This window comes from Mercurialis annua, linkage group LG1-X (assembly GCF_937616625.2).
Source record: "Mercurialis annua linkage group LG1-X, ddMerAnnu1.2, whole genome shotgun sequence".
Classification (NCBI taxonomy): Eukaryota; Viridiplantae; Streptophyta; class Magnoliopsida; order Malpighiales; family Euphorbiaceae; genus Mercurialis; species Mercurialis annua.
In genome coordinates, this window is record NC_065570.1 from 3,124,186 (window position 1) to 3,151,922 (window position 27,737).

Sequence of the window (27,737 nt, forward strand, 5' to 3'; positions counted from 1 at the left end):
CCCTAATCTTTATACCTCAAACGTGTGAGTTAATTGCCTCGAGATACAACTTTGGGGATCTAATTGACTTAAGTGATTTACGTGACTCCGAAACACAATACAACTTTGGGGATCTAATTGACTTAAGTGATTTACGTGACTCCGAAACACAAGTTTACGTATTTGATCCGAGACACAAGTCTGAGCCGGGTTGACTCTTTATTCAAATGAAATTAGAAGGTGATTTATACAAGTAGAACAAAAGCAAACATTAAGTCAACTCTCTGGTCTCTGTCTCTGTCTCGATCTCAATGGATGAGATACAGCACAAGTTTGTTGATGTACGAGGAGTGAAGCTTCACATTGCTGAGATCGGAACTGGTTCGTATAAACTCTTAGATTTCAATTCTGACACAGCTGAATTCTTTATATTTTGACATCTGAATGGTTGCAAATCATTATGTAGGCTCCTCAGTAGTTATGTTCATACATGGATTTCCAGAGATATGGTATTCATGGAGATATCAAATGATTGCTGCTGCAAATGCTGGATATCGAGCAATTGCGCCAGATTTACGAGGCTATGGATTATCCGATCCTCATCCTCAACCCGAAAAGGCGTCGTTTAATGACTTTGTGGAGGATGCCATTACTATCCTTGATCATTTTCAAATTCACAAGGTAATATATTTGATAGATCCTGTTCGAGACAGGTGGTTTCAAGTACTAAGTTACCGTATATTTTTGTTCATCTTATGAAAAGTTTCTGAATCTGCTACTGAACACAGGCATTCCTGGTTGGAAAAGATTTTGGTTCCTGGCCTGTTTATTTGCTGTCTCTTTTCTACCCAGCTAGAATATCCGGAGTCGTATCACTAGGCGTGCCATTCTTCATTCCGAATCCTCGGCGATACAAGGAGCTTCTTCCTGAAGGTTTCTACATTTCCAGGTGGAAGGTACCTGATTTTCTTGGTTTTGGTATTTTTTCCAACTGAATTTGAATTCATAAATTCTGCATATCTCAATGGAAACTCCATTACAAATTTTTGTTTTCAGCATTGAGCTTTAGCTCCAGTGGCATATATGCTGAGCATGTGCTCGTAACATCGAGCCTTTTAAAAGCGCTAAAATCTCCCTCTCAAACAACTGCTTTCATTGAAATGAAATCACGTTGCAGTCGTATAATTATCTATCATGAGCGCATCAGCACCACATAAAATTTGGCATGAGTAGTAAAAAAACCGCTTAATAAGATTATAAAATATTTTTTATGCTAGGTAGACATCCACGTAACTGCAACGTCAATCCATTTTGACGGAAATAGAATTTTGTTAATGAAAGATACTTTACTGCTATAAAGTTGTAATTCGGAGACATTTTAGCTACGAGTTAAAAATTAAGTACCCCGCCGCACACGAAGAAAGAAGAAAATTCAGGTATCTTTAACGAAAATTTCTCTATCGATCATAGGAACCTGGAAGAGCTGAGGCTGACTTTAGCAGATATGATGTGAGAACTGTATGGAAGAATATTTACATTCTCTTCTCAAGAAGTGAAATTCCTATAGCAGAGAAGGACAAAGAGATCATGGATTTGGTGGAACCATCAGCTCCCCCACCCAAATGGCTCACCACTGAAGATCTTCAAATCTACACAACTTCCTATGAAAAATCTGGTTTTGATTCTCCAATGCAAGTCCCTTACAAGTATGGATTTTCAAAATTTATATTTTTCTTCTTACATAATCTTTGTGGCTTGAATGGAACTAAACTGTATTTTATCTGCATTATTATTAGAGGGTTGCCAGGAGAATTCACACTGACTGATCCCAAGATTCACGTTCCGGTGCTGCTGATAATTGGCGGAAAAGACTACTTCCTTAAATTCCCAGGAATTCAAGACTACATAACAACTGGAAAAATGAAGGATTTCGTTGGCGATTTAGAGATGGAGAGTATGCCAGATGGTACCCATTTCATTCAAGAGCAATTCCCCGATCAGGTGAATAAGCTCATCACCGCCTTCTTCGAGAAGCATACCTGATTACAGCAGTTTGTTCAAATAAATTGAACCATTTTGAGAGACTAAACCAAAAATTATTCGCAAGATGAACAAAAATTATGAAGTGATATATATAGGTCTGTATCCGTCCATACCCATCTTCGTATTTGTCTCTCTTTCGTTTTCAATAATTTGACATAGTGTCATCCTTCTTTTTAGTACTATTACTAAATCATTTTAAATAATTGAAGATAATACTCTTAAGTCAATTAAAAATAGTACAGAATGAGAGCATCAAAGGACCGCGATGACCTAATTTGGAGTTAAAAATAGAGTAAAAATCCTAATTAACCTACAAATATAGAATATTCACTCTAATTGATTAAACTGACTAAATGTGAATTAATTGACCTTGACGCATAAATTCCAGAACGGCGAACGGCGTGATTATCATGAAATAAGATGCAATTTGCAATCAGAAAGAGAAGAAGATTGCATACATAACAAAGCACAAAGAAACAGCATCTGATTTTACTACGATTTTTGTATACAAGCGTGTCTTGACCAGCACCGTATAAAAAGAATACTGTCATACAGGGGAGGGCAAGGGAAGAAAGAATAAACGCACAAAGGGTCATTCAGACTATAATGCAGGCAGGTCATTTTTAATGGCTACGCTGCCGCAATCTAATGGGCATTGTGTTGTGTACAACAGAAGCTCATCTAATAAGAAGGGGAGAGAAGATTTACTAAAAATTAGCTTTTTGTTGCGAGCTTTTACGGAATCCTGCATGATTCAATTACTTCACTCACAGCTTTATGAGTTTCCGGCGAAATCATGTTTAACGTCAAATGAAATGCCTGGACAAGGACAATTTAATAACTGTGTTAATAATATCGACAAATGAAACCTACTTTGGCGACAATTGAACTGCAGTTATCCAAGACGAAATTAAAAGGTTAAATTAGAATTGATAACAAGATTTTAATCTTTTGAGTGATTAGGCCAAAAATCAAACATAAATACGTACCACAAATCTCTCCAAAACAGGAACAAGAATGGCTAGGCTGTGATTTGGAAGATAATCGGCAATAGAATCACGTGTGCTCTTGCTGCCAGGGCACCAATGAAACAATGAGACAAAGAACAAATCGGAATAGTTACAAACCATGTGAGGGAGAACACGGAAACAGACCTTTCTGTTGAAAGAAATGCAAGTAGGAGCGCTGCATAAGCTTCGACAATCATCTTTTCGGCTTCCTTCTCTCCTTGAAGCAAGGCTGCTTCGTCATTCTTAAAAAATAAATGCATACTTCAGATGCTTAATAAAATTTAATTTCTAAAGATGAACGCAGCAGTAATAAGCAGATCAATCATCAACACATCAACTCCACACCTCAAGCATGCACACACATTGATAAGTGGATACAGATTTTATTAAAAAACGGCAAAATAAAATGTTTCATTATACGATCACTCACCCATGACACCATGTTTCCTTCTCCCGCTGCATCAACTTCTCCTTGGTTTGCCAGAAATATAGAGCACAGTAGTGGAATTACATCCCTGCCGCTTTCTTCATCTGACCCTTCTGAACTCGGCACCGTAACAGTCGTTGCTGCCAGCCTTGACCTGCAGTCAATCTCACCGTAAGTTTCACTGAAAGATAAATGAGATTAGCACGTAAAGCAGAATTTCCCAGTGTCCTTATTCATTAGAAACTTTGCATCTGAAAAGATCTCTAAAGCAAAAAAGCTGTCTTTAATAATCTTGTCCCTCCAAATCTAGCAGATAACTCTTTTCTAAAGGTATTCCACATAGAATTTCAAAATAATTATGGTAAACCTAAGATTGTTAAATACAAGAAATGTGCATGTTGGTTTTCAAAATTGGTATTGCATATGCAAATGCAGTTCAAATTTTTTCCGCAAGATGGAGATATTTCCTCTAGAAGGAATTTTCTAGGAAGATTCAGAAGCATAGCAAGAAATTTTAATGGAATAATTCAGGTCAGTATGAGCAGAGGCAAAAGAAAATAAATTAAGAATTCATTAGGAAAAACAAACTGAAAAAGACATTAAGTATCATCCAAACATTTCAATAGCTTTAAGCAAACAACAGAGATAAGCGCAAAAACGAACAAGAAAAATCATTGATACAAAAGTTTAACCTGTTATGCTCATCCTTCTCAACCAAGTTCACTAGTAGGCCCAATATAGCCACAAGGAAATCCAACTCTTGATCAGTGAGATGATTATCATTCTGATTTTCAAGTTCAATGCTTGAGGCATCCTCTTTGATCTTGCTGAAGAAAGATAAAGATGAGCCGAATGACGGGAAGTGGCCAGCAATCAAAGAAGACATCATCTCGAGTCCTCCACAATTAGCGATTTGTTCACAGCCAATAGGATTGTCATTCGTCAAGTTCATTAGAACCTGCCAAAAAGATATATTATCAATATCAAAAAAATAAAAATAAAAGTGAAAAATGCAGTGGAACAGAAGGAAACCTTGATTGCAGTTAGGAGACAGTCTGCCATTAGGCTGAGAAGTTCTTTTTCCGAGGCATTTGAACTAGAATTCATCTGTGAAGGATGACACTCCACATTTTTTGATTTTTGTTGGCAGTTTTCACCATTACTTAATTCTTCTTGGCTCATCAGTTGATGCTGATATTCATCTTCACGTACTCTTGAGGTTACATCAGGATTTCGAGATCTAGATTTTGTCTGTTTTCCTGATAGTAATTCCCACTTTGAAGGCTGAAACTCACCTTCATCAAATGCATAAGGATCCAGGCTATCCTCTAAAAGGTCATACTCAGAACTTTTTACGGAAATATTCCTCTCTGGAAGCCCAAATTTTGTGCTCCGCCCATTACTAGTTAAAGGTGTTGCACAACTAGATCCTATTGTCCCACTGCTCGAGCCAGATATTGAAGAATGGATCCGCATCCTCAGTTGGCAAGCATTGTTCATTAACATAGTTGTGGTATCGGAACTGGAAGAAGGAACACTAATCGGGGAAATGGATTTCTGAGATTTATTAAAACTCTTTTCAGAGAAGGTCCTCTCTGAACCACAGACATTTGACGAAGAACTGATGTTAATGATTTCATTGCTATTCACTGCAAATACAAATGAAAGCCATATTAATAGATATAGAATCCAGAAGATGCAAAAACAATGCAGACATATAGGCAATCAAATACCTCTGCCGGCTGCAACTAAAGCCAAATCAGAAGCATGGTGACTGCCATCAGAAATATCACAAGATTTCCCATCATCGGAGACTGTTGCGGAACTTTTGAGTAGATATATACCTAACAAAAGCCATTGATCATCACAATACAGATCATATTGAACTCTTTTCTCGACTCCTAAAGACACAAGCAGAGAAGGAAAATACCTGATAGAATCTTGATGACACTCATAATAAGTTTGGTAAATGAACGTCTGCATCCATAAGAATCCAGATTTCCTCTCATTCCGAGCAAATGGCTCTATATTGAAGGGAAAAACATGAACTAAGAGTTCAACTTCTATCCATTGAAAGAGGAAGATTGGAGTGAAAAATAATCAAGGCTAAATAAATTTGTAAATACCTGATTATCTTTACTTAGGAATGTAGCATTTTCCATGATTTTTAAACACTTCAAAAGTATCACCAGACTCTGCAGGTGTGAGTCATCTTTTGCATCGTGAGTGGTAGATGAACCATGTCCAGTCCAACTCTGCAAATAATTTTAAAAATTCAAGTTCTCTAAAAAAGAGACACGGCAGTAATTAAAAGCTTTCACAGTGAAACGGTCTCAGGATAACAAAAAGATAAATTACTATACGATACAGTAGCACAATTTTGTATCATAAAAGAGGGAGTAACATCAGCAGAAGAAGAGGGAACAAAGTAGTAGTATAAATGAGCTTTGTTATGTGTATAATAAGAGAGGCTATGATAAGATGCTTTAGCACATCCTCCGATGCGGATTCCCCATCCAACAGCACCTCAACCCCCTCCTCTCCCTCCACTTCGAGGAACATATACTCTTAACCTCCTTCGTCAAGATATTCATATTTAATATATAAGAATTATCCAAAAATGATACAAGAATAAACAAACATACAAGCTCACACCTCCATAGTTGAGTGACAATTCATGACAGCCTCAAAAACAGCATCAAGTCCATCCATCTCTCGCAACTTCTCCTTGAAATTGCCCCCTGTCTTCCTTACCATGCCAGATGTATCTGAAAGAATGCAATCCACACCATCAAATAATGTGCAATCAGCAAAAGTCAAAAAGAGCACACATCATCCCGCATTTCATGAATGCAACAAATATAGAGCAATGCATTGTTTATTCAATCTAGGAATTGGCAAGACAAGCAGCGCTAAGTCCAACATAAGTATAAATACTCCCTTTAGACTCCAGTATTTACTAACTTCTAAAATAAACTGCCAAAATGTCATATGGCACAAAATCACTGCCTAGAGAATTCGGCAGGGAAGAAGAAAAATGTTAAGGAAACAATGACAGATCTAATGCAAAATGAAATGAGTTTAGAAAAGTAAGCAAAAGCCAACATAATAGTGGATGGAATTTAAAGTTTAAACCACAAGATTAGATAATGAAACTCAATCTCTAAAGGGCAACATTTCTTGAGAGAATTAAAATTTGAATAAATAAAATGAACAGATTCATACTGATATATCTGAATGATCTCAGATAATCAAATCCATACTTAAAAGTTAATAACAGCATTTAATCATCCCATCTTTTTATACTAGACAGCCTGGAATTTTACTTTTGCAATTCCTGATAGTATAAATATAGTATAAAGGTGAAAAATACATTTCTTCTGGGCATAACAGAGAAAATTTAGTTCTGATACCTTCAAAAGAGATCTTGGATAAGCAAGCTTTCTCCATGGTCAACAAAGCAATCCATTTGGGGCTCAGTTCTGGCCGCTTTACTTCAGTATCATCCTCACAGCATGATTTCATGTCCTTGCAGCTAACAAGAATTTCCTGAACTTTGGCAGCAATGGAAGAAGAACTGGAATCTACCAGTTTAGTCGTATCCCTTAAAATGTCTAAATCTCTGCGTAACCCCAAAAGCTTACTACCTATATTTGTGATTTTGTCTTCAGAAGCAGAAGAAACAACAGGTTTCAACAATTTAATCAGAAACTGAATGCAACTTGGCGATTCCAAAAGGTGGTCATCTTGCCCCTGCAATGGTAAAATTAAACAATTTCAGTAACGTACAAAAATAAATGAGTGAAGATTCAGTAAATCCATAAGTTTCAATCTTAAGTTTTGACAAATTTCTGACAAGGAAAATAACTTACATCACCCGTCAAAACGTAGAAAAGAGTTGCAGCAGCTAGATTGCTAGGTGAGTCATCAAAGTTGAGACCTAAAATAGCATCAATTATCATCTTCGCCAACCTGAAAGCAAGAAACTTCAGAAGTTTAACATGCTAAATAAAATCTTTAAAGTCCGAGTATTCAGTAGATGGAAAATGCATCATGACAAGTAGAAATCCTGCAAAATTCAATTATACAAAAACCAATAACTCTTAACTCTGTCAAAATGCAAAAATCTTAATCTTGCAAATTTCTATTATTCAAGCTTCAAAACAGCTTCAACTACCTATAACTCTCCCAAAATGCAAATGCACCATGACAGACCTCAATTCCAAACATTAACCAAGATTATCTAAACCCATCAAGAAAAAAAAACAATCAATCAAACCTGCATGCTCTTATACCCTTACAAATCTTTCAAAATGCAAATACCCACTTGAATATTTCAAATACCCACAAGCTAAAAACACAAAATTCACACAAATTATCCAAAACCCATCAAAGAAATTCATTTCAACCATACCCCTGAGCCCTTAACAGACGCCTCTGCTGCACAGTGCTACAAATCTCCAAAAGAGACAACAAACTAGCCCTCTTAATCCTCACAGGCTGACCTTTCTTTAACCCATCAAGTGCAAAATTAACCTCATCAACATGCTCCATCATCTCCCCAAACTCTTGCGCCTCCATTAAAGTCGTAGAACTCACAGGAACCAAAACCCTAGAATTCGAATTCGAATTTGAATTATTATTACAATTGGGTATTTCAAATTTGCCATTTCTTGGTTTCTTGGATTTTCTCGAAACGACGCCGCTTGCTGAGGCGAAATTATTATGATTTTCTTGACTGAAACTGTACGGATCGTCGTGATTGGACGGCCAAAAAGAGGAGGATTCTTGTGATGAGAAGGGTAAGCTGTACAAATCTTGAGATGGGTTGTTGTTTTCCTGTGATAAAGAAAAGGAATCTCTAAATGAATGGTCTAAAACGGCGTCGTTGTCGTCGTCTTCTGCTGAGTCGGAGTACGTTCTTGTTAAGCCTCGATTGCGGCGGCCGTAGGTTCTGACGATCATGTTTTTGAATTGTTTTGATTCTTTGAGTTTGAATTTGGCGTTGGAGTGGAAAGAGAGGGGCTTTTTGGGAACAAAAATATTTTGAATTCTTGTGAGCTGAGAATGAAGGAAATTGGAAAACAAAGAGAGGTAGAAGAAAGGAGGTCGTTTGGTTCGTTTGTTTTGTTGGTTAATAAGTGGGTGATATCTTTGGTTTGAATATGGTGTTCCGGGTTCGGATCCGGTTTGTATTTTTTTAAAGGGAAAAATGATCAATCTGGTCCTCAAACTCGTGTCTTTAGATCAAATGAATGACTTTTAATTTTATTTTGACACTTTAAGTTTTAAAACTTGTGTCTCGGGATCAACTAAGTCACTTTTAACCTTTTTTAGCTTAAGTTTTGAGATTTAATTGACTAATAAAATTAAAAATAACTTATTTGATCTCGAGTTATGAGTTTGAATTTCAGGTTGACTTTTTTTTCTTTTAAAAAAATAAAAATACCCAGATTCAGACTCATGATACAATTATTTAATTGACTAAAAAAGTTAAAAGTAATTTATTTGACTCTGATACACAAATTTTAAAATTTAATTAATTAAAAAGGTTAAATATGACTTTTTGATCTAATATATAAGTTCGAGAACTGGATTGATCCTTTGTTTTTTTTTAAATGTCTTTACAATTAATTACCAAGCCCCTCTACTTCGAAATTTAAAATTTATTCAGGCACCTCTTGTTTCAAAGTTTTTAGTTTTAGTTATCGGGAGACTAGAGTTACATAAAAAAAATATTAAAAAATGGCAAAAAATGTGATCGAGTCAGATGTCATGTTAGTTATATTATAAGTATGACAGTTTTAAATATTGATGATCCATACTCTGAATTATTAGTTCAAAGTTGTTTATCTTTCAAATATATTTATAGATGGCTCGAATTTTAAATATGTAACAAGTGTTGTAAATAGTATGACCCGTCATTTTGCTAGGTATGTTGTTTATATGTCTGCCAATTTGGAATGAGGTTCAAATCCCTTTCAGATACATTTCATTATTTTCAATTGCTTAATTTAAAGTCCATTGAGTTTTAAAAGAAAAAACATAGGATAATACTTAGGGTGACGTAATTTTAAGAGTTAAAATTACTAGGAAATGAGTAATATTTTTTAATTTTACAATACTATCCTTATTTAAATATGAGCTTATTTCTTTCTTTATATCATATTTTTTCTCCAAAAAACCTAGCTAATTTAAATAAAATAATTCACATTTTTTTAATCTTGCAATTCAAACTTCTCTCTGCTACTCATTTATACTTTTTAAAATTTAATTGACTAATTCTTTATTTGATTTTTAAAAGTGGGTTATTTTTGTGAGAAAGAGAACAATTCTTGTGTTAGCTATTTTCAATTGGAACGGTGATTAATTCTTTCTTGATTTCTTGAGATGTATTAAAATCTAATTATGCTTAGTAAATTTATGTAAAGGTGGAAGATGAATTATGTGCTTACGCTTAATACCTGAAAAATAATTGATTCTCAAGTTGTTAGCAGCAAACTCGTAACAAAAATACTTAAATTTAAAAAAGGATAATTTTGTCAACTTAAAAAATATTGCTCTTTCCCTAAGTGAAACATGGCATTTTTGAAATACTAGTGCTCAAGGTGCTTTGTATTTAAATTTCAGGTGTGTTTTTGACATTTTGTAGTTAATCTTTATCTTGCGCATGGTAGGACACGGACGGCGGCGATGCATTGATGGCAGAAAGCAAGATGAGGTTAGTTTAGTCATTTTGCTATTGGTTGCACAGTCTACAAAGGTGTATTTTCAGAAAATATTTTGACTTCTAGAAAATAAATGAGCAAATTACTATGAAACCCCTCATATTTGACATAATTCACACTTTACTCCCTCCTGTTTGAAAACTAAACTATGTGGCCCCTCACATTTGCTTCCGTCAACATTTTAGTCCCTTCATCCATTTTTAGTGTTAGTCAACGAAGTCAAAGGACTTATGGATAAATTAATTATCAAAAATGAGGGACTAAATCGCTGACAAAAACAAAAGTGGGGTGAAATCGTTGAGAAAAAATAAAAATGGGGGATCATATAGTTTTGTTGACTTTGTTGACTAACATCCAAAATAGACGGAAGGACTAAATCGTTGGCAAAAACAAAAGTGAGGGGCTATATAGTTCAATTTCCAAACAAGAGGGACTAAACTGTGAATTATGTTAAATGTGAGGGGTGTCATAGTAATTTGCTCAAAATAAATTGAAAAATTAACTGGTAATACAATTTAATTATATAAACAATTAATTGATCATTAAATTAATTATACTTTTTGTAATTTTTTTAGTTCTGTGTGTGTATTTTAATCTGTGCTTAGCTTAAATTTTCTTATCAAATTGATAAGGCAACAAAGATAAAAGAAACTAATGAGCTTTAATTTCTTATTTAATTTTACTGTAACGTATAAAACCACTTAATTTTATTATATTTTACATTTTTAATTTTCAATTCCACTAAAAAAACATCAAATTGAACTCTTTTTACTTGAATAACATTCAAAACAAATTCTTCCTAATATATATTGTAAAAAAAATATTATAAATATAACAAAAAATCATTTTTCTCTATAAATTCAAAAAAAAAAATCATTGGAGCTATTTAATATACATCAATTTTTTTTTTTTTTTGAACAAACGCTTCCGAATCTACCACTGCTTTTCTCAGGCTCGTCACCGCCCGCCCTCCGCGGGTCCGAGGGCGGATGGTGGCAGTCCGAGGAAGGCAATGGAAGATTCAGAGTCGGAGCCATTGACACACATCGATTTTCAATTTATTTAATTTTTAATAAGATTTAAAAAAATTAATTAGTTATTTATCTAATTAAAGTATTTATTTATGACTTATTTGAATATTTTTAAAGATAAGGAACCTATTTGAATTTGTTCAAGTAAAAACAAAATATATGATATTACTATTAAATTTAGTTGTTTTGAAAATTTTCATCTTTATAATGAATAAAATTATCTATTTTTTTTTAATTTATGGTGCAAATGAAAGTCAAAAATATAAAATATAGTAAAGTATACTGGTTTTCAATGTCAGGATGCAATTGAGAAAAAGTTTATAGCTCGTTGGTTTTTGAGACCTTTTGCCAACTGATAATATACAAAATTTCAATTAGTTTCGTAGTAAATTTAGTTTTGTATTTATTAATCAAATCATTTAAATTTAATAATTAAGTTGAATTTAAATTATTTTAAATTGAAATCTTGAATTATGAATTGACGATAATTCTTTTTCAATACATCATTTTAAAATTATGATAAAAAATCAATTTGAATTTAATGAAAGAAAATACATGATAGCAATTTTTTGAAATTCAGTTTTTACTCCAAACTTACCATGGCGTGCTTGGGGGATGAGGTGTTTTTCCCGTTTTGACTAATCATCTTATACTTCTCCATCTGTACGATTCAAGTGTTTTTTTTTCCTAATTTTTTGAATAATATCTCCAATTTAGAGTTTTTTTGTGTGTTTATATTGTTATTTTCTACTAGTATGAGTAAGTTTTTTGGAATCTATCAAGAATTTGTAGTGTCCGTTAATAATTCAGATATAATGTTCTTGAGAATTCAAGTTCTTTGTTTCGATCAAAATTATTTTGTGTTTGTTAATTCTTCATATTCAACATTTTCAATTGATGGAACAAAGTCATCTTTAAAAGCGATACTTTCCAAATATCTTTAATAATCAACTCATGGTATTGCAACTTGGCATCCATTCAGGGTATTTGTAACGATATCTAACATTTTTAACAAACCTTCATTGCCACCAAATTCCGCAACATTCTGCACCAATTCAACGTGGAAGCACATCAATGGGCTCAACAATAAAAAAAAAATCATCATCAAGGGCCTTAGGATTTTAACAATTTTTATTACTTGTCTTAACTTTCTTTTTTTATCTATCTCTACGAAAAAAAACATTTTTAACGAATCAAAGTTTTATAGTTTTACAGACTCTAATAAAGTATAGTTGAATGAGAGTAAAGAAAAGATGAATTTGTTTAAAGATGAACCGCTGTGAATTCTCCTCATTAGAACTCTACATTTTTAGTGTTGCCTTCAAAAGTTCATTTTTTTTTTCTCAATAGATCGATTGTTCGATTTTATATATTGTTTATCTTTTGTCTAATTGATTTATGGTGTACTGTAATATTTATCAATAAAATATATTTCTGTTAAAAGAATAATTCGAATGATACTAATTGAACCACTGAAAATTACACCGACTGCGACTACATTAAATTTCCTAATGATTTCCCATCAATCGATTTTTTTTGCCCTAAACTTTCACTATTTTTACAATTGAATCCTCCAACTTCCCTTTTATTTAATTAAACCTATAAACTTCTAATTTTTTCTTTGTCCATAAGTAACAGATGTTACCAGCCTTGCTGTTTTTGCAATTAAATCCCCCAACTTCACTTTCATTTAATTAAATCTCTAAAATTAGAACTTTTTTTCCTTCAATCCTTAACTAGTGGAAGTTACGAGCCTAGATTAAAAATTTAATTCCAATAATAATGAAATTGAACCATCACAACATTCAACAGAAGAGTCCTCAACTTTACTTTTTATATCAATCGATCCAAAAATACCAATTTCTAAATCTGTTTAATCCAATTTGCTCGAAAATAATTTTGTTAATCTTTTATATTAAATCGAGGGAATGAAATGTTTATTTATTTATATTTAAATAGAAGTTTTTGTTTTTATTTTTTTGAAAATGTTCATTTATATTTAAATAGGAGTATAATTTTCACAAAAATAAAAATAAAAATAAAACTAAAATTTGAAAATACATAAATTACCCCCCATCTGGAGGAGGATTGTAATCCAAACAATTTCCGAAATATGGTCCAACTATTTTTCCATTATTTTTATATATATTTTCTTTTAAAATAATTTCATTTCAGCATTGAAGTACTATCATTTCCGACCTTTCGCAACTCGCATCCTTCATCTAGGGTTTTGCCCATTTTGTCGAGACTCGTTCTTCACCATCATCATCATCTCTAATCACAAAATCAATCGAACAAAAAAAAAAGAAAAAAAATTCCTTCCATTATAACTACTGTAAACTTGTTTAGGGTTTTTAATTCAATTCAATCAATCAAAGGATATTATCCATCGCACACTTTTACAGATCCGTCTTATAATCTGACCAAAACTGTAGATCCTAATTTGATTTCTGAGATTATGATCTAAATCTATGACGCAAACCTAACCGGAGAAGAAAAAAAAATCCTAGGGTTTCGATTTTGAGCTAAAAAAAAGAAAAAAAATGTATAAATCGGTGGTGTATAAAGGAGACGAAATATTGGGAGAAGTAGAAATATATGAAGAAGAACGAGAATCTTCAGAGGAAGAAGAAGAATTGACGGTGAAGAAGAAGAGAGTAATTGACGAGATAATAGTAAAAGGATTGAGAATAAGTCAGTTCTCGCCAGCGAGTGAGAGGTGTCCGCCATTGGCAGTGCTTCATACGATTAGTACAACTGGAATTTGCTTCAAAATGGAGTCCAAGAACTCTGTCTCTCTTGACACGCCGCTTCATCTTTTGCACTCCTCCTGTATCCAGGAAAACAAGGTAAAAAATTAAAGTACACAATCTAAAATAATTAATGAAACTTAATTGAAATTAATGGATCATAATACAGAATCTAGCTAAGAAATTGCACACGTGGACTTTCTGGACTTGTATTCTTGACAAATAAGTACTCAGTGAACCCTAAAATTCATAATGGAATGAACTTCGTTAAGTTTGGCCCTACTTTTTATGTGAATTTTGTTGTAATGATTTACAATTTCATCCTAATTTGAAGGGAACTACTGGATTTTCTTGAACAAGAGCAGTTTTGATGGAATTTTAGCTGATGGGGACTAGTCTGCTTGTTTTACTGACTTTGCTACTATTTGAGGAATTTAGTTGTAACTTTGGGGTTTTGGGATGAAACTAACTTTAAGAATAGTTGAGGATGAACTTTATCTAGTATTATTGTAGAATTATTGTGTTTCTTTAGCTGAGAAACTTGGACTGGAATGATACATGGAGGTTGATCTGGTGGTTCGTGTTTTATTTGGCAGCTGATAAAGGAAATTCATCGAGTTTTTTGTATGGAAAATGATTTGTCTTGTTTTTCATAATGCTTACTCTTACTTGTATATACTTGTTTTTGTACATGCAAGTCGAATTGTTAGCCTTTCTTTTTTATATCTTATATGTTCTTATTTCTGTTGAGATTGATTGTTATCTGTATCTGCCTCCAGAGTGCAGTAATGCTGCTACAAGGAGGTGAGGAGCTTCATTTGGTGGCAATGTTTTCTAAAAAGGAAGAAAAGCAGTATCCGTGTTTCTGGTGTTTTAATGTGTCAGCAGGGCTATACAATTCTTGCCTTGTTATGTTGAACCTTAGATGTCTAGGCATTGTATTTGATCTTGATGAAACACTCATTGTAGCTAACACAATGCGCTCATTTGAAGATAGAATAGAGGCTTTGCAACGGAAAATAAGCACTGAGGTGGACCCACAGCGTATTTCTGGCATGCTGTCAGAGGTCAAGCGTTATCAAGATGACAAGATTATTTTGAAGCAATATGTTGAAAATGATCAGGTTGTTGAAAATGGAAGGGTGATCAAAACTCAGGCTGAGGTTGTTCTGGCCTTGTCTGACAATCATCAAACTATAGTGCGCCCTTTAATACGGTTACAAGAGAGGAATATTATTTTGACACGCATCAATCCGCAGGTATGTGCTTTGTGAATGTCAAAGCAACGCTAACAGCTCAGTGTTTAGAGTTCTTATGCTCTTTCTTGTATTCGATAATATATTTGTTTCTTATTTTGTACTGGGCACATGCATTAATTTTTTATCAAGTGATTTTCCTATTGTCCAGATTCGTGATACAAGTGTTCTTGTGAGGTTGAGACCTGCATGGGAAGAACTAAGAAGCTACTTGACTGCTAGAGGGCGTAAGCGTTTTGAGGTCTATGTTTGTACAATGGCAGAAAGAGATTATGCTTTAGAAATGTGGAGGCTTCTTGATCCTGAGTCAAATTTGATAAGCTCAAAAGAATTGTTAGACCGGATTGTCTGCGTTAAGTCTGGTGAGTTGTCTAGAGATGCTTGTCAATCTTTGACCTGGGTATTATGTTGAGCTAATGGCCGTTCCCCTGTTTATGTTTTAATAGGTTTAAGGAAGTCATTATTCAATGTTTTCCAAGATGGCATTTGCCATCCTAAAATGGCATTGGTGATTGATGATCGCTTAAAAGTTTGGGATGAGAAAGATCAACCTCGGGTTCACGTTGTTCCTGCATTTGCTCCATACTATGCTCCACAAGCTGAAGTATTTACCTTTGACTATGTATTTGGAAATTGCAAAATTGCAATTCCATAAGACTTTGAGCTCTTAATATTTTTCCAGGCATCTGCTCATCATAATTCTTTCCTTTTGTAGGCAAGTAACGCTGTTCCTGTTTTGTGCGTTGCCAGAAATGTTGCCTGCAATGTCAGAGGTGGTTTCTTCAAGTAAGAATGAGGAGTCTGTAGAACCTCTTTCTAATTTGCATGTAGACACGAGGCACACCTGCTTATTTCACCATTAGAATTTATGTTTCCGATCAGTAATCTTCTGGTTAAGTTCTTTATGCATAATTTTTTCGGGCACGACATGACCATTGACTATGGTAACAGAGAATTCGACGAGGGGCTTCTGCAAAAGATACCTGAGATATCGTTTGAAGATGATATGAAGGATATTCCTTCTCCTCCTGATGTCAGCAACTATTTAGCTTCAGAGGTACGTTCTTTCTTTGATATACTGGGCACTGGGAGTTCAGTTGATGCGACCTCATGCTCTAATCCTATTCCTGATATTCAACTACTATATCATCTCAATGTCTCTTTGCATAGCTGTACTCTGATTTTTGTTGCAATAATGGCATTTTTATGACGCAGGATGATGTTTCTGCTGTGAATGGAAACAAAGATCCCCTTTCTTTTGATGGCATGGCAGACGCTGAGGTTGAAAAACGACTAAAGGTATGCCTGAACTTGAAGTTATATGTCTATTTTAATGTGCATAGTTGTAGAACTTTCAACTTTGTAAATCTCATTGAGCACTACTTGTTTTATATTGCGAGTTACAACTTGCAATTTACAACAGGCTCATCTACATCTAGTGATGACTAAGATCTGGAAATATTAATTTCTTATGTAATATATTTTGGTTATAACTTTTCTTTCTATTCAGGAAGCAATATCAGTTACAACGTATCCTTCAACAGCTACAAATATAGATCCAAGACTTGTACCTCCTCTCCAGTATGCTATGCCATCTTCTTCAGGTTCAGTTCCAGTGCCAACATCACAATTAGCAACTGCGACATATGCAAGCATGCAATTTCCCAAAGCAGCTTCATCAGTTAAACCAATGGGTCAAGTTGGTCCTCCAGAACCTAGTTTTCAAAGCTCTCCTGCTAGAGAAGAGGGTGAAGTGCCCGAATCAGAGTTAGATCCTGATACAAGAAGGCGGCTTCTTATATTGCAGCATGGTCAGGATGTAAGAGATCCTCCAGCAAGTGAATCAGCATTTCCTGTAAGAGCTCCTATACAAATTTCAGCTCCACGTGTGCAACCCCGTGGAAGCTGGGCTCCGGCGGAGGAAGAAATGAGTCCTAGGCAACTGGGGCGGGCAATACATAGAGAATTTCCCATGGATCCAGAACCAATGAACATTGAAAAGCACCGACCTCACCATCCGTCATTTTTTCCTAAAGTTGAGAGTTCTGTTCCATCTGAGAGAATGCTTCATGAGAAACAAAGACTGCCGAAAGTGGTAATGTTTTCCGAGGTGGTCAGAAATTCTAAAGTCTTATGCTGAAAGCCACAAATGTACGAGTCTCATGCTGTGTATCATTTTGTTGCAGGCACCCTTCAAAGATGACCGGTTGAGGTTAAACCAGGCAATGTCCAATTATCAGTCATTCTCAGGTGAGCAATGAGACATTATCACATTTATTTATCAAATCCCATTTGTATGTATCAGCAACAATTTGTGACCAATGGGCCCTGCCATTTTGTTCAACCACCATTCTAATATGTTTGGATGCGAATTACAAAAAGAATGTAAACATTGTGTTTTGTTGAATTCATGAATTTGCAAATTAAGTCTGATGTACTACGTAGCTTCTAAGATATCCTTTGACTTGTGAGATTTATATGATCTTTTTTTTATGGGCTTGCATTTATTTTTGTGTTTACAGTATGCAATTTATTATGTTTTATTTCTAGAGTGGGCGTAGACTCTTAGGTTTTGGATGTTTATTTTGAAGGAGAGGAAAATCCATTGAGTCGGTCATCTTCCAGCAACAAGGATCTCGAATTTGAATCTGATCAAGCTGTTTCAAGTGCGGAAACTCCGGTTGGAGTGTTACAGGAAATTGCAATGAAGAGTGGAGCCAAGGTAATTTACAAATTTGCATTTTTGTGGGAAATATACAGGAAAATAATTAAAGTAAATAAGACCCTTGTATATATCATAATTTTCCCGTCTGTTACTTCGTACGTAACTACGAATTGAACTCGCAGGTGGATTTCAGGCATTCATTGGTTAATAGCAGAGATCTACAATTCTCCGTTGAGGTATCCTAAACTCTTTTTTCTCTGGACCTTTAAGTTCCATAGTTTCATTTGACTTTCACTGAATTTGAATTTTGCTTGTCCAGCATATCCCTTTTAATTGCTCTGTAATTTGGGATCCATCCAACAAGCGACACGTCTTTCTTTCCTAGACAGCATATAATTTTATATTTTCTTAAAATTAGCTGTTTCATTTCTTTTGGAAAAATAAGTCGCCAGGCTGGAAAGAAACATGAAGTTGATTCCTGATTACAGGGTTTTTCTTTAATAGCCACTTTGAGATTAGAATTATTAATCTGCTAAATGCACTCCTGACTCCACTGCTATATGGCAGCTAGGTGAACATGGATAGCAAATTCACTACTGATCATAGTAGAAAAATAAAATAAGAAGTGCTGAAGATAGACTAGGAAATCATTTGGTAATAATAGACCTAATAAATGCGTTTTTAAGTTTCCAAGCTTGGGTGAAGGATAGCTTTTCTCTGTTATCTTATTGGAACATTTTGCATGCATGCACCAGTCGCAGTAAATATAAACTTAATGTCTTAGTGTTATGAAGAATTAGGAAGTTAAATCATTTACAACCGCAAGTGGTCATAGTACATTGGATCTTCGAAACTGAAACAATCCAGTAGGATTTAAATGAACTGGCACTTTTTTTCCTACGAGGGTTTTTGCATTGGTTTGATAGAGTGCTGAGGAAAGTTTAAGTCTACAGTTGCCTTTTTCCTGAATTTGAGAACTTGCATAGATGATTATTTTATTCATTTTGCAGGCTTGGTTTGCTGGAGAAAAAGTTGGTGAAGGATTTGGTAGGACAAGAAGGGAATCCCAAAGTCTTGCGGCTGAGAGTTCTCTCAAGAACTTGGCTAGTAAGTATTTTGTTATTACTTGGCAATTGGCATGGTCTAGTTACAGCTGCTTGTTATCATGCTATATCATTATTCAATGTGTATGTTGTGCCTATATACCAAGCAACTGTTCATTTAAGCTGGGTTTGTTGAACTTGGTACTTCGCAAAATGACATGTTTTTCTAGTTGTCCATACCAGTAAAATTTTCAACACTGCATGCTTTTTAAGTAGTTGTTATAGTGTTTCTTCTATGCTGTTTTCTTAAACATGATGTTCTAACTTCTAATCGTTTTCAAGAAGGGCATTTTTTCTCCTAGCGATTTTTCTTTGGTAATGACATTTGCAAAATGATCTTTCAGATTTATATATGTCAAGGGCTAAGCCTGAGAATGGGGCTGTACATGGTGATGCAAGTAGATATTCTAGTGCAAATGAAAATGGTTATTTAAGTAATGTCAATTCTTTTGGGAGTCAACCATTGCCCAAAGATGAGTCTCTCTCGTATTCAGCTCCCTCAGAGCCATCCAGGCTTCTCGATCCAAGACTGGAGGCCTCTAGGAAATCAATGAATTCAATAAATGCACTCAAGGAATTTGTAAGTTCCAAGGAATTGGTGCATTGTTCTGTTATGTTTATTGCTTGCTTCAGTTTCGAAATTTTCTGGTTGCTGATTTTTTATGCTTCAGTGCTTGATGGAGGGCCTTGGGGTTAATTTTCTTGCACAGACACCGGTTTTGTCTAATTCACTCCAGAATGAAGAAATACATGCACAGGTCTGCATCTTGCTGGCAATTCTCTTAAAATGTATCGAAATCTTTTTATTAAGAAGACTTGGTGAAAGAATTAATTGAAGAAGGGGTGAAGGGAGAGGAGACAGTAACAAAGATTTTCACTTTTAGCTTCAAAATGTTCCTCGTGATTTGCTCATAAATCTGATATCAGAGAATAAGCTTAACATTGTGAAACTCATACCTGTCCCAAATTATCTTTTGTGATGAATTTTCACTTTTAGCTTCAAAATGTTCCTAGTGATAATTACATTGCTCGGCGATTCTGCAATGACTAATTGGATTTGTTGTTGTACACAAGAACTAAAAGTTGATGGTGGTCGAGATTGTGATTTGAGATTTTAAGCTGTTGAAGAATGACAAATGGATGCAAGATGTTTGCTTATTTACATGACCTTCTATAGTTGTCTGTTTTCAACTTGATTGAAACTAACTTTGTCTTTCACTACTTAGGTTGAAATAGATGGACAGGTTATGGGGAAGGGGATTGGCTTAACATTTGATGAGGCTAAGATGCAGGTATCTCTTCTATCAAATCCCAAATCTTCTCTTTTAGTACTGAAAGTACTCTATCCTCGGGGTGTGCACTCGGTTCAAATCAAAATGAAATTCCCCTCTTTTTCGAAACCAAACCGAATTAAAATTTTAAGGAAGTGTAATTTTTAAATCAATCTGAACCAGTCAGTTTGGTTGATTTTTCATTTTGGTTTACATTAGAACTTAACTGAATTTTTTATGTCCAAAATCGAACCAAACTAAAAATCAATTATTTTATAATATCAAACCAAAACCAAATTTGTCGGATCGGTTTGGTTTTTCGGTTTTGGTCGGTTGTTGCACACTCCTACTCTATCCTTGTGGGCCTTCATTGATCTATTTCTGCTCTTGGCTGTGATTTTTCTCAGGCTGCTGAGAAGGCCCTTGGAAGCTTGAGAATGACTTTTGGTCAATTTACACCTAAACGGCAGGGCTCCCCACGGTATGTGATTTCACATGCGCTCATTTAATATTGGCTGTTTTGATGCTCTGTGTAATTTTCTATTTAGCAATGGGAATAAGAACTTTATGTCATGATAGATGGGATGGAATAATGGTTGGGTCTCATCTAACTTTACTTTTTGGTTGCATTTGAAACACATGGCATGATATGTGCTCTTTCAACTTTTCGTAGTTTCACCGATTTGGTACATAAGATTGTTGACTCTGCCTGCTAAATATATCAATATACCAAAGTAGAATAATGGAATTTGTGTGTCACGTTTTCTTATGTTTCTTACATGTCCAGACTTTCGATGAATTTTTTCGGTTTGTTGTTTTTCTTTTTTCTATTTACTCTGTTCTCATCTTAAATTTTTGCAATATGGATAAGGCCAATGCAGGGGATGCCAAACAAACGTCTAAAGCCAGAGTTTCCTCGAGCTCTGCAGCGGATGCCCTCTTCAGCTAGGTACCCGAAAAATGCTCCCCCGGTGCCTTGACAAACTGTTTCTGTTCCACTTTGATGTAGAGGAATGCAGTCTGTTTTGATCCTGAACCCTCTGCTTGGCCGTTAAGACCTTTAAATCTAGTGAAATGAAGCCAATCGGAACTCCAACATTACCGGTCTCGCAGATTTTTCCCAGCGAACTGCTACTCTTCTGATACAAGCAATGTGTCAGATCAGAATCGATCGAAGCTTCATATCGCCAAGAAAACTTGGAAGTAAAAACAAATTTGTGTTTGTATATCCCAATCTTTTTCATCTGGTCATTGCTACGAGTGCTTTGGGAACCAGATTACCCTACTCGGTTCAAATTATCTATGGTGTTTTTAACCGGAGGCGGATATGGTGTTCGATAAAGAGTGGCTTTTCGGGTCTCAGAGCGTAAACTAACCACCGAGTTGTAATGGTTACGTACTGTATGCTAATCAACAAGTTCTTTCTTGTGTCCGTTGACAGATTGAAGCTGCATACTGACTAGAAAAGAAATGTAGCACAGCTTCTCAATTAAATATGTATGGGTGTTAAATTTCAGGTCTGTATTTGCATATTGTTCATCTTATAATGAAGTGGCAAAAGAAAGTTTTTTTATTATTAGTACTTACAGAGCAACATGAGTGTTAAGGGGAGAGTACATTGACAATGACTATATTTAATAATTTATGCACTAATATCTACATAAATAAAAATGAGGGGGGTTAAACCAACTTTTCTCCGGAACAATTATGAAACTGGAACGTGAAACTAGGGATGTACAATCTATGGATATGCTAAGTCGATTATTGAAGCAATGTACTTATCTAATCCGCTGGATTTAAATTACAAAGTGATCCTTCAAGATTGCAGGTCATTGAATAATGTATTTGGTTTCAATAAATTTAGATTTGTCAAGCGGATTGTAATTGGGCGGCTCATTCTATAGCCAAAAAAGCCCTTCGAGACCCTCACTTTTGTAACAATCATCTAACACAATTGGTGTGGCTAGATTCGAGACTCTAGTAGTCGAATTTTAATGAAGATTTTACATCTTTCCGGGAAAAAAAAATCTATGGATATAACCGAATTAATCGATCAAATTAAACTAAAATTTAAGATTGTTCAATTTCGGTAAATTTGGTATGGATTAAAAAAATAGTTAATTTGGCTTGATTTTAGTTTGATAGTCTGAACTAATCTAATCAACATAATTATTTATAAACATAATATTATGTTTATAATTTAAAAAAAAAAGTTTTTTTTTGTGACTTTTTATAGAACTCAGATATCAATTTATCTTCTTTCAAATTTTTTTTTTTTTATCTTAGATAGCAAAACATATACCATAAACAGCGCCGTTTATTATGGTCATTAAACAGCGTCGTTTCAACGCGCAAACCAAATTTATCAGACAGTGGAGTCTCGTTCTTTCTTTTCCGCTTCCTTCGGTCACCGGTAAGTATATAAAAAAGGTCAAAAAAAAAAAAAAACACAGTAAAAAGAAGACAAAAATGAAATTATAAAGCTTAAATACAAATAAGAACAACTCCACTAAGTTTGAATCTTCTCCCGTTCTCTCCATTCACAGAAAAAAATATCCCCGATCTTCAAAATTTTCTAGAGAGATAAACTAAGCTAAAAAGTTCTAGAGAGAGAAATTAAGCTATGGCTTCTTCGTTCGACACATTCGGCATGGACGTAGAAGAAGAGATTCATCCTTCATCGAATCACAGATCCTTCGAGGTAGAAGACGACGACGACAGCTACTCTAACTTCGCTTCTTACTCCAACTTCAGCGGCGGCGGCGGCGGCGCTGCTGATGTCTCCGTCGATCACGTCTCCGCTTCTTCACCTGATGTTTTCGGATTTGGATCGGATCCAAACCCTAGCTACTCACAGAGTCCGTTTAGTCCTCCTGTTCATGTTGAGAACGGTAACGGTTATAACGGAGCAGCTGGAGATGATGATTTTTTTACTTCTACTGATGGACCGATACTTCCTCCTCCTACTGAGATGCTTCCTGAAGAAGGCTTCGCTCTACTAGAGTGGCGCCGGTAAGTTTTTTTTTTAGCTTAATTATTTCAGTTTCTGATTTAGTTGTAGATCTGATAAGACGATCCTAGCCGTACACGTTGCGATCCGCGATCATGATGTGACGCGTTCTTAAGCTCTGCTATATTATGTTTTATTGATTGTTGTATGTTTAAGGCTTTAAGCTTTGTGTATGACTGTTGATTAAGTAATTTAGTTGCATTTTGTTGATTTTTTATTGTAAATATTGTATGCGATTTGATGCGTAGTTTTTATCTGTTCTTTATGTGAGAGTTGCGTTTATTAGCTAATAGTATCTTGCATAAGATATAGTTTATTTGTGTTGTTGATATTGTGGATCTCGTTGTCGGAAACTATGACAGATCGGTTTTGGATTGGATCTATAATTTGTATTTTTGAGGGATTGTGAGAGCTATGTTTATTAGCTAATAGTGTCTTATGTATGTTAGAGTTTATTTCTGTTGCCGACATTGTTGATCTTGTTGCCAAAACTACGGCGGATCTGATTTGGATTGGTTCTATATTCTGTAATTGAGGGATTGCTTAAATGATTGATGAGTATTCATGACTCTCTTAGATGTAGATAATTAGGTTAAGCTTGAAGGTTTTGATGTACATTAGAATTATGAATGTTACTAGAATACTACTTGATATCGACCTCATATATGGAGCCAAAGACTGTAGTATACTAATGTGTGCATGAAATTTGCTGTGTTGTTTGGTTTTAGTAGTTATGGAATACTAAGATTATTGGAATTTTAATGTAAAATTGGATATTAATTACTCCGACTGCATTCTATGAATTACATGCTGCCAGTAGATTACTTTCATTCTATCTACCTTTTGAACCTGCACTCCTATAAACTTATCTGATTTCCTTTTTTAGATTTTTCAGTATTTTGATTGTTTTTGTTTTGTTAAGGATATTAGTAGTGGATCTCACTTATATTCATATTTTAGATCTTAAATCTTCATTGCGCAAATATACAACGAATCCAAGTAGTTTGAAGTTGCTTATATGTAGGAAATGATGTGAAGATGAGAATGCAACTTGGCTTTGTTTGTGATGCCTGCCTGATTCAGATGTGGAACTTAAGTTTTTGCATGAGCCTACACAAGATGAATGTAATCCCTGATATCTTATCATATCATATTCAGTGCAAACTGTAAAGTGCAAACCATCTTTGCTTGTGGCTGGCTACATAGTTAATTTGCATGGATGCACTACTTAAGTTAACGAGTCTTCTTTGTTTTTGCTGGATAGCCAAAATGCCATTCTTCTCGAGGAGAAAGAGAAAAAGGAAAAAGAAATGAGGATGCAAATTATTGAAGAAGCAGAAGAGTACAAACGTGCTTTTTACGAGAAAAGAAAGCTTAATGTTGAGACCAACAAAAATATTAACAGAGAAAAGGAGAAGGTAATTAATACGATTTTCTAATGCTAGATTTTGCCTGCTTTTACCTATAGCTGTACCTATAACTATATGTTGGATTTGTATATGGATCAGTTATACTTGTCCGTTCAAGAGAAATTTCATAAAGAGGCGGACAAACAATATTGGAAAGCAATCGCGGAGCTCATTCCTAATGAGGTTCCCAATATTGAGAAGAAGAGAGGCAAGAAGGATCAAGATAAGAAACCATCTATAACCGTCGTCCAGGGTCCAAAGCCCGGAAAACCCACTGATCTCTCGAGAATGCGTCACATACTTCTGAAACTGAAGCACACACCGCCACCGCACATGATCCCGCCTCCACCTCCACCAGCACCAGCAAAGGATGCCAAAGATGGAAAGGATGTCAAGACTGAAAAAGACGCCGCCGCGGTGAAGAAAGATGGGGTGAAGAAAGATGCCACTGTTTCATCGGCTAAGGAAACCACTTTAAATGGCTCATCAGATCCTCCCAAAGATGATGTTCCTCTTCCTCCTGCTGGTGACCAACCTGCTGTCGAACCCGCGGCAGTTTCAGCTGCCTAATTCCGGGTCATTACCATCTTTTTGCTAGCTACTTAATTTTATATTTGTATGATGTGTTTTTTTATGTTTTCTGGTTTGTTCTTTTTTGTGCATGAGATTTGACAGTTTTTATTCTTTTGTATGGTATAATGCATAAAATGGATTTCTTTCTAGCAGCTTGTGTTTACTTTAATTTTATCCATCCTGCTTGATGCCTTTGGAAGTAACAGGAAAGGATTGATAGTATACATGATGATGCTATATTAGCTGGGATATAAAACTCTTGATATGTATTTTCTCTAATTGCAATTTTTTTTTTATAATTTTTTTAATTAAACGGGAAATTAATGCTGTTATTGATCTTAAATGTGTGAGGCTGGAATTTCAAATTGTATTGAATTTTCAAATGAAAAAATGAAATTAAAGATATGTTCGACTTTTTCTAAATTAAGTCTCATTGATTCTTTTTAGGGTTAAGGTAAAAAAATGGCTCTAATGTTTACTCTCTGACTAAAATGGGTCCCTAATGTTTTTCGAGTTTCAAAAATGACCATAACGTTACCAAATTGGAACAAATATAGGGTCATTTTAAGACGCGAAAAATATTAGGGGGACACTTGAGTCACAAAGTAAACATTAGGGTCATTTTTGTACCTTATCCCAACCTTTTTAAGCATCAATGTTGTTATCGATCTCATTTTTATCATCAGTAAGAACTACGAACATTAATAAACATAGAATGAATCCCTATTTTTATTTCCTAATTAAACCCCTTGTCGATAAAAAAACATCAAATATTTCTGGATTGGCTAAAGGAGAATTTAGATATACTGATCAGAGTAATAACACCACTAGATAATAAATTAATAACAATACGTAATTAATTGCCAAATTACATAATAACTAATTAGAGTTTCGTTAATCAATTATAAATCAGTACAAAGATGGGTATTATTTGTCAACCACGGAAAATGGTAACTTCCCAGAGATTAGGGTAGGTAAACTGAATAGCACAGACATCCCCGACCTCCATATGATTGTCATCTAGGAATTTACCCCATCCATGCTCTAATCGGAATCGGTCATATTTACCTTCCACAACTTGTTTCCTCAGTCTAACCCTCCATGTTTGTGCCGGAGAGGTTCGAAGGTTGATGTGTTCAGGTGCTTTCTTCAGAATTTTTGCAAATTTAGTTGGTAAATGCTGTACAAATTAAATAAAATATGTAAAATTCAACTCTGACAACACTTTATCAAATACGTGTATGTTCCGTGAATATATGTCGAGTTCTATATTCTACTATTTTTTATTTCAATATTTTTTGTTTTATCGTTTTTACTTCCGTGCAATATATATAAACATACAAATATTATATTAAAAAACTACTTACCACCATTCCGTGCTTCAAATGGTATGGTTTCATTCGGATGTTCAAACAAGGCATTTCTGTCTTGATTGGTTTTACATCCATGGCTTCTCCATTACTGCTTTCTCCTTCCTCATAATTGGTTTTGCGTGCCGGATTAGCTGCGGGATAGTGAATCTCGCAACCAGAATGATCAAATATACACACTTCCAAAGTAGAAGTTCCTTTGGGCCTAAATGTCAGCATGTATTTTTCCTGAAGTGAGAAATGTTGCATAAATTCCTGCCAGTTCCCGTCCAAACATGTTTTGTCGTCGGATTTTGTCAATCCCATTCTCCACGACTCGCCATTCGGAATGATGAGATTGGCAAAATCCATAAACAAATTACTGTTTTCCCTCACAAACTTAGGCGGAATCATCTGCGAATACATTTTTAAAACAAACAGACAGACAAAAAGTAAATTCAGCTACAAGATAAATCAGGCTGCAAATTTCACAAATTACAAATTTTAAAGTGTTCAATTCAACTTTACACAAATATATCAGCAACAAATTCGAAATCTACTCATTAAAACTGAAATGTTGAGGATTAAAATCAACTCATTATATTTCACTAACTCAAAGTTTTATTAAGGGCCCCAATTTTTACAAAAACATTTTTTTTACCCTTAATAAAAAAATTAACTTTCTTATCCTCTAAAAAAAGGTTCTAAGTTTTTACCCTGATTAGAGGGGTAAAAACTAGGGTTTCAAAGTTTGTTGACCAAATCAAGGAAAAAAAAAAGTAAAGTGATTTTTTTTACCAGTTTGTTGGTTTGAATAGTTCTTTGAAGAATAATTTTGAAGAATGCTGGAGATGGAGCTTCATCGGATCTCATGACTGCAAAATTTCAAAGTCCGGCTGCCGTCGGAGAGTCGGAGGAACGGTGGCGTGGAGTTTCGTTGAGCACGGCACTGCAGCAGAGTTAGCTTCTTTGAGAAGAAACCTAATTCTTTCACCGAACGACATCCTTTTTAAGAACAATTAAGTGCCGTTTTGGGGATGAATAAAAGAAGGACAGAAACCTGCAATTGCAACAGTTTCTATATTCATGAAATGTCCAATCAATTTTCTCAATTAATTTCTTTTAATTCTCAA

At 34.8% G+C, this 27,737-nt stretch overlaps 5 protein-coding genes across 5 annotated transcripts; 3 read left to right on the forward strand and 2 right to left on the reverse strand.

Annotated features, from left to right (window-relative positions):
* The first annotated feature begins 253 nt into the window (after positions 1–253).
* On the forward strand, positions 254–2,198 carry LOC126653962 (uncharacterized). Its single transcript, XM_050347969.2, has 5 exons — positions 254–360; positions 446–660; positions 768–935; positions 1,450–1,685; positions 1,776–2,198. The coding sequence occupies exons 1-5, from the start codon at positions 291–293 to the stop codon at positions 2,020–2,022; spliced, it is 936 nt and encodes a 311-aa protein (XP_050203926.1). The 5' UTR covers positions 254–290; the 3' UTR covers positions 2,023–2,198.
* A 264-nt stretch (positions 2,199–2,462) lies between these two features.
* Positions 2,463–8,589, reverse strand: LOC126653951 (wings apart-like protein 1). Its single transcript, XM_050347959.2, has 13 exons — positions 7,874–8,589; positions 7,332–7,431; positions 6,873–7,212; positions 6,115–6,227; positions 5,586–5,714; positions 5,390–5,483; positions 5,193–5,303; positions 4,492–5,108; positions 4,152–4,417; positions 3,463–3,613; positions 3,177–3,274; positions 3,012–3,093; positions 2,463–2,841 (listed from the first exon to the last, which is right to left on the reverse strand). The coding sequence occupies exons 1-13, from the start codon at positions 8,422–8,424 to the stop codon at positions 2,758–2,760; spliced, it is 2,736 nt and encodes a 911-aa protein (XP_050203916.1). The 5' UTR covers positions 8,425–8,589; the 3' UTR covers positions 2,463–2,757.
* Positions 8,590–13,386: 4,797 nt separating this feature from the next.
* On the forward strand, positions 13,387–21,836 carry LOC126665731 (RNA polymerase II C-terminal domain phosphatase-like 1). Its single transcript, XM_050358620.2, has 17 exons — positions 13,387–14,067; positions 14,748–15,227; positions 15,376–15,586; positions 15,671–15,828; positions 15,940–16,010; positions 16,176–16,281; positions 16,440–16,523; positions 16,735–17,319; positions 17,411–17,474; positions 17,816–17,946; positions 18,072–18,125; positions 18,900–18,996; positions 19,337–19,572; positions 19,664–19,750; positions 20,219–20,284; positions 20,671–20,744; positions 21,135–21,836. The coding sequence occupies exons 1-17, from the start codon at positions 13,762–13,764 to the stop codon at positions 21,241–21,243; spliced, it is 2,919 nt and encodes a 972-aa protein (XP_050214577.1). The 5' UTR covers positions 13,387–13,761; the 3' UTR covers positions 21,244–21,836.
* Positions 21,837–22,717: 881 nt separating this feature from the next.
* Positions 22,718–25,404, forward strand: LOC126665732 (clathrin light chain 2-like). Its single transcript, XM_050358621.2, has 3 exons — positions 22,718–23,275; positions 24,538–24,691; positions 24,782–25,404. The coding sequence occupies exons 1-3, from the start codon at positions 22,887–22,889 to the stop codon at positions 25,250–25,252; spliced, it is 1,014 nt and encodes a 337-aa protein (XP_050214578.1). The 5' UTR covers positions 22,718–22,886; the 3' UTR covers positions 25,253–25,404.
* Positions 25,405–26,087: 683 nt separating this feature from the next.
* LOC126678272 (B3 domain-containing protein Os03g0212300-like) lies at positions 26,088–27,737 on the reverse strand. Its single transcript, XM_050373174.2, has 3 exons — positions 27,403–27,737; positions 26,623–27,018; positions 26,088–26,435 (listed from the first exon to the last, which is right to left on the reverse strand). Exons 1-3 carry the CDS (start codon positions 27,475–27,477, stop codon positions 26,190–26,192), a joined length of 717 nt encoding a protein of 238 aa, XP_050229131.1. The 5' UTR covers positions 27,478–27,737; the 3' UTR covers positions 26,088–26,189.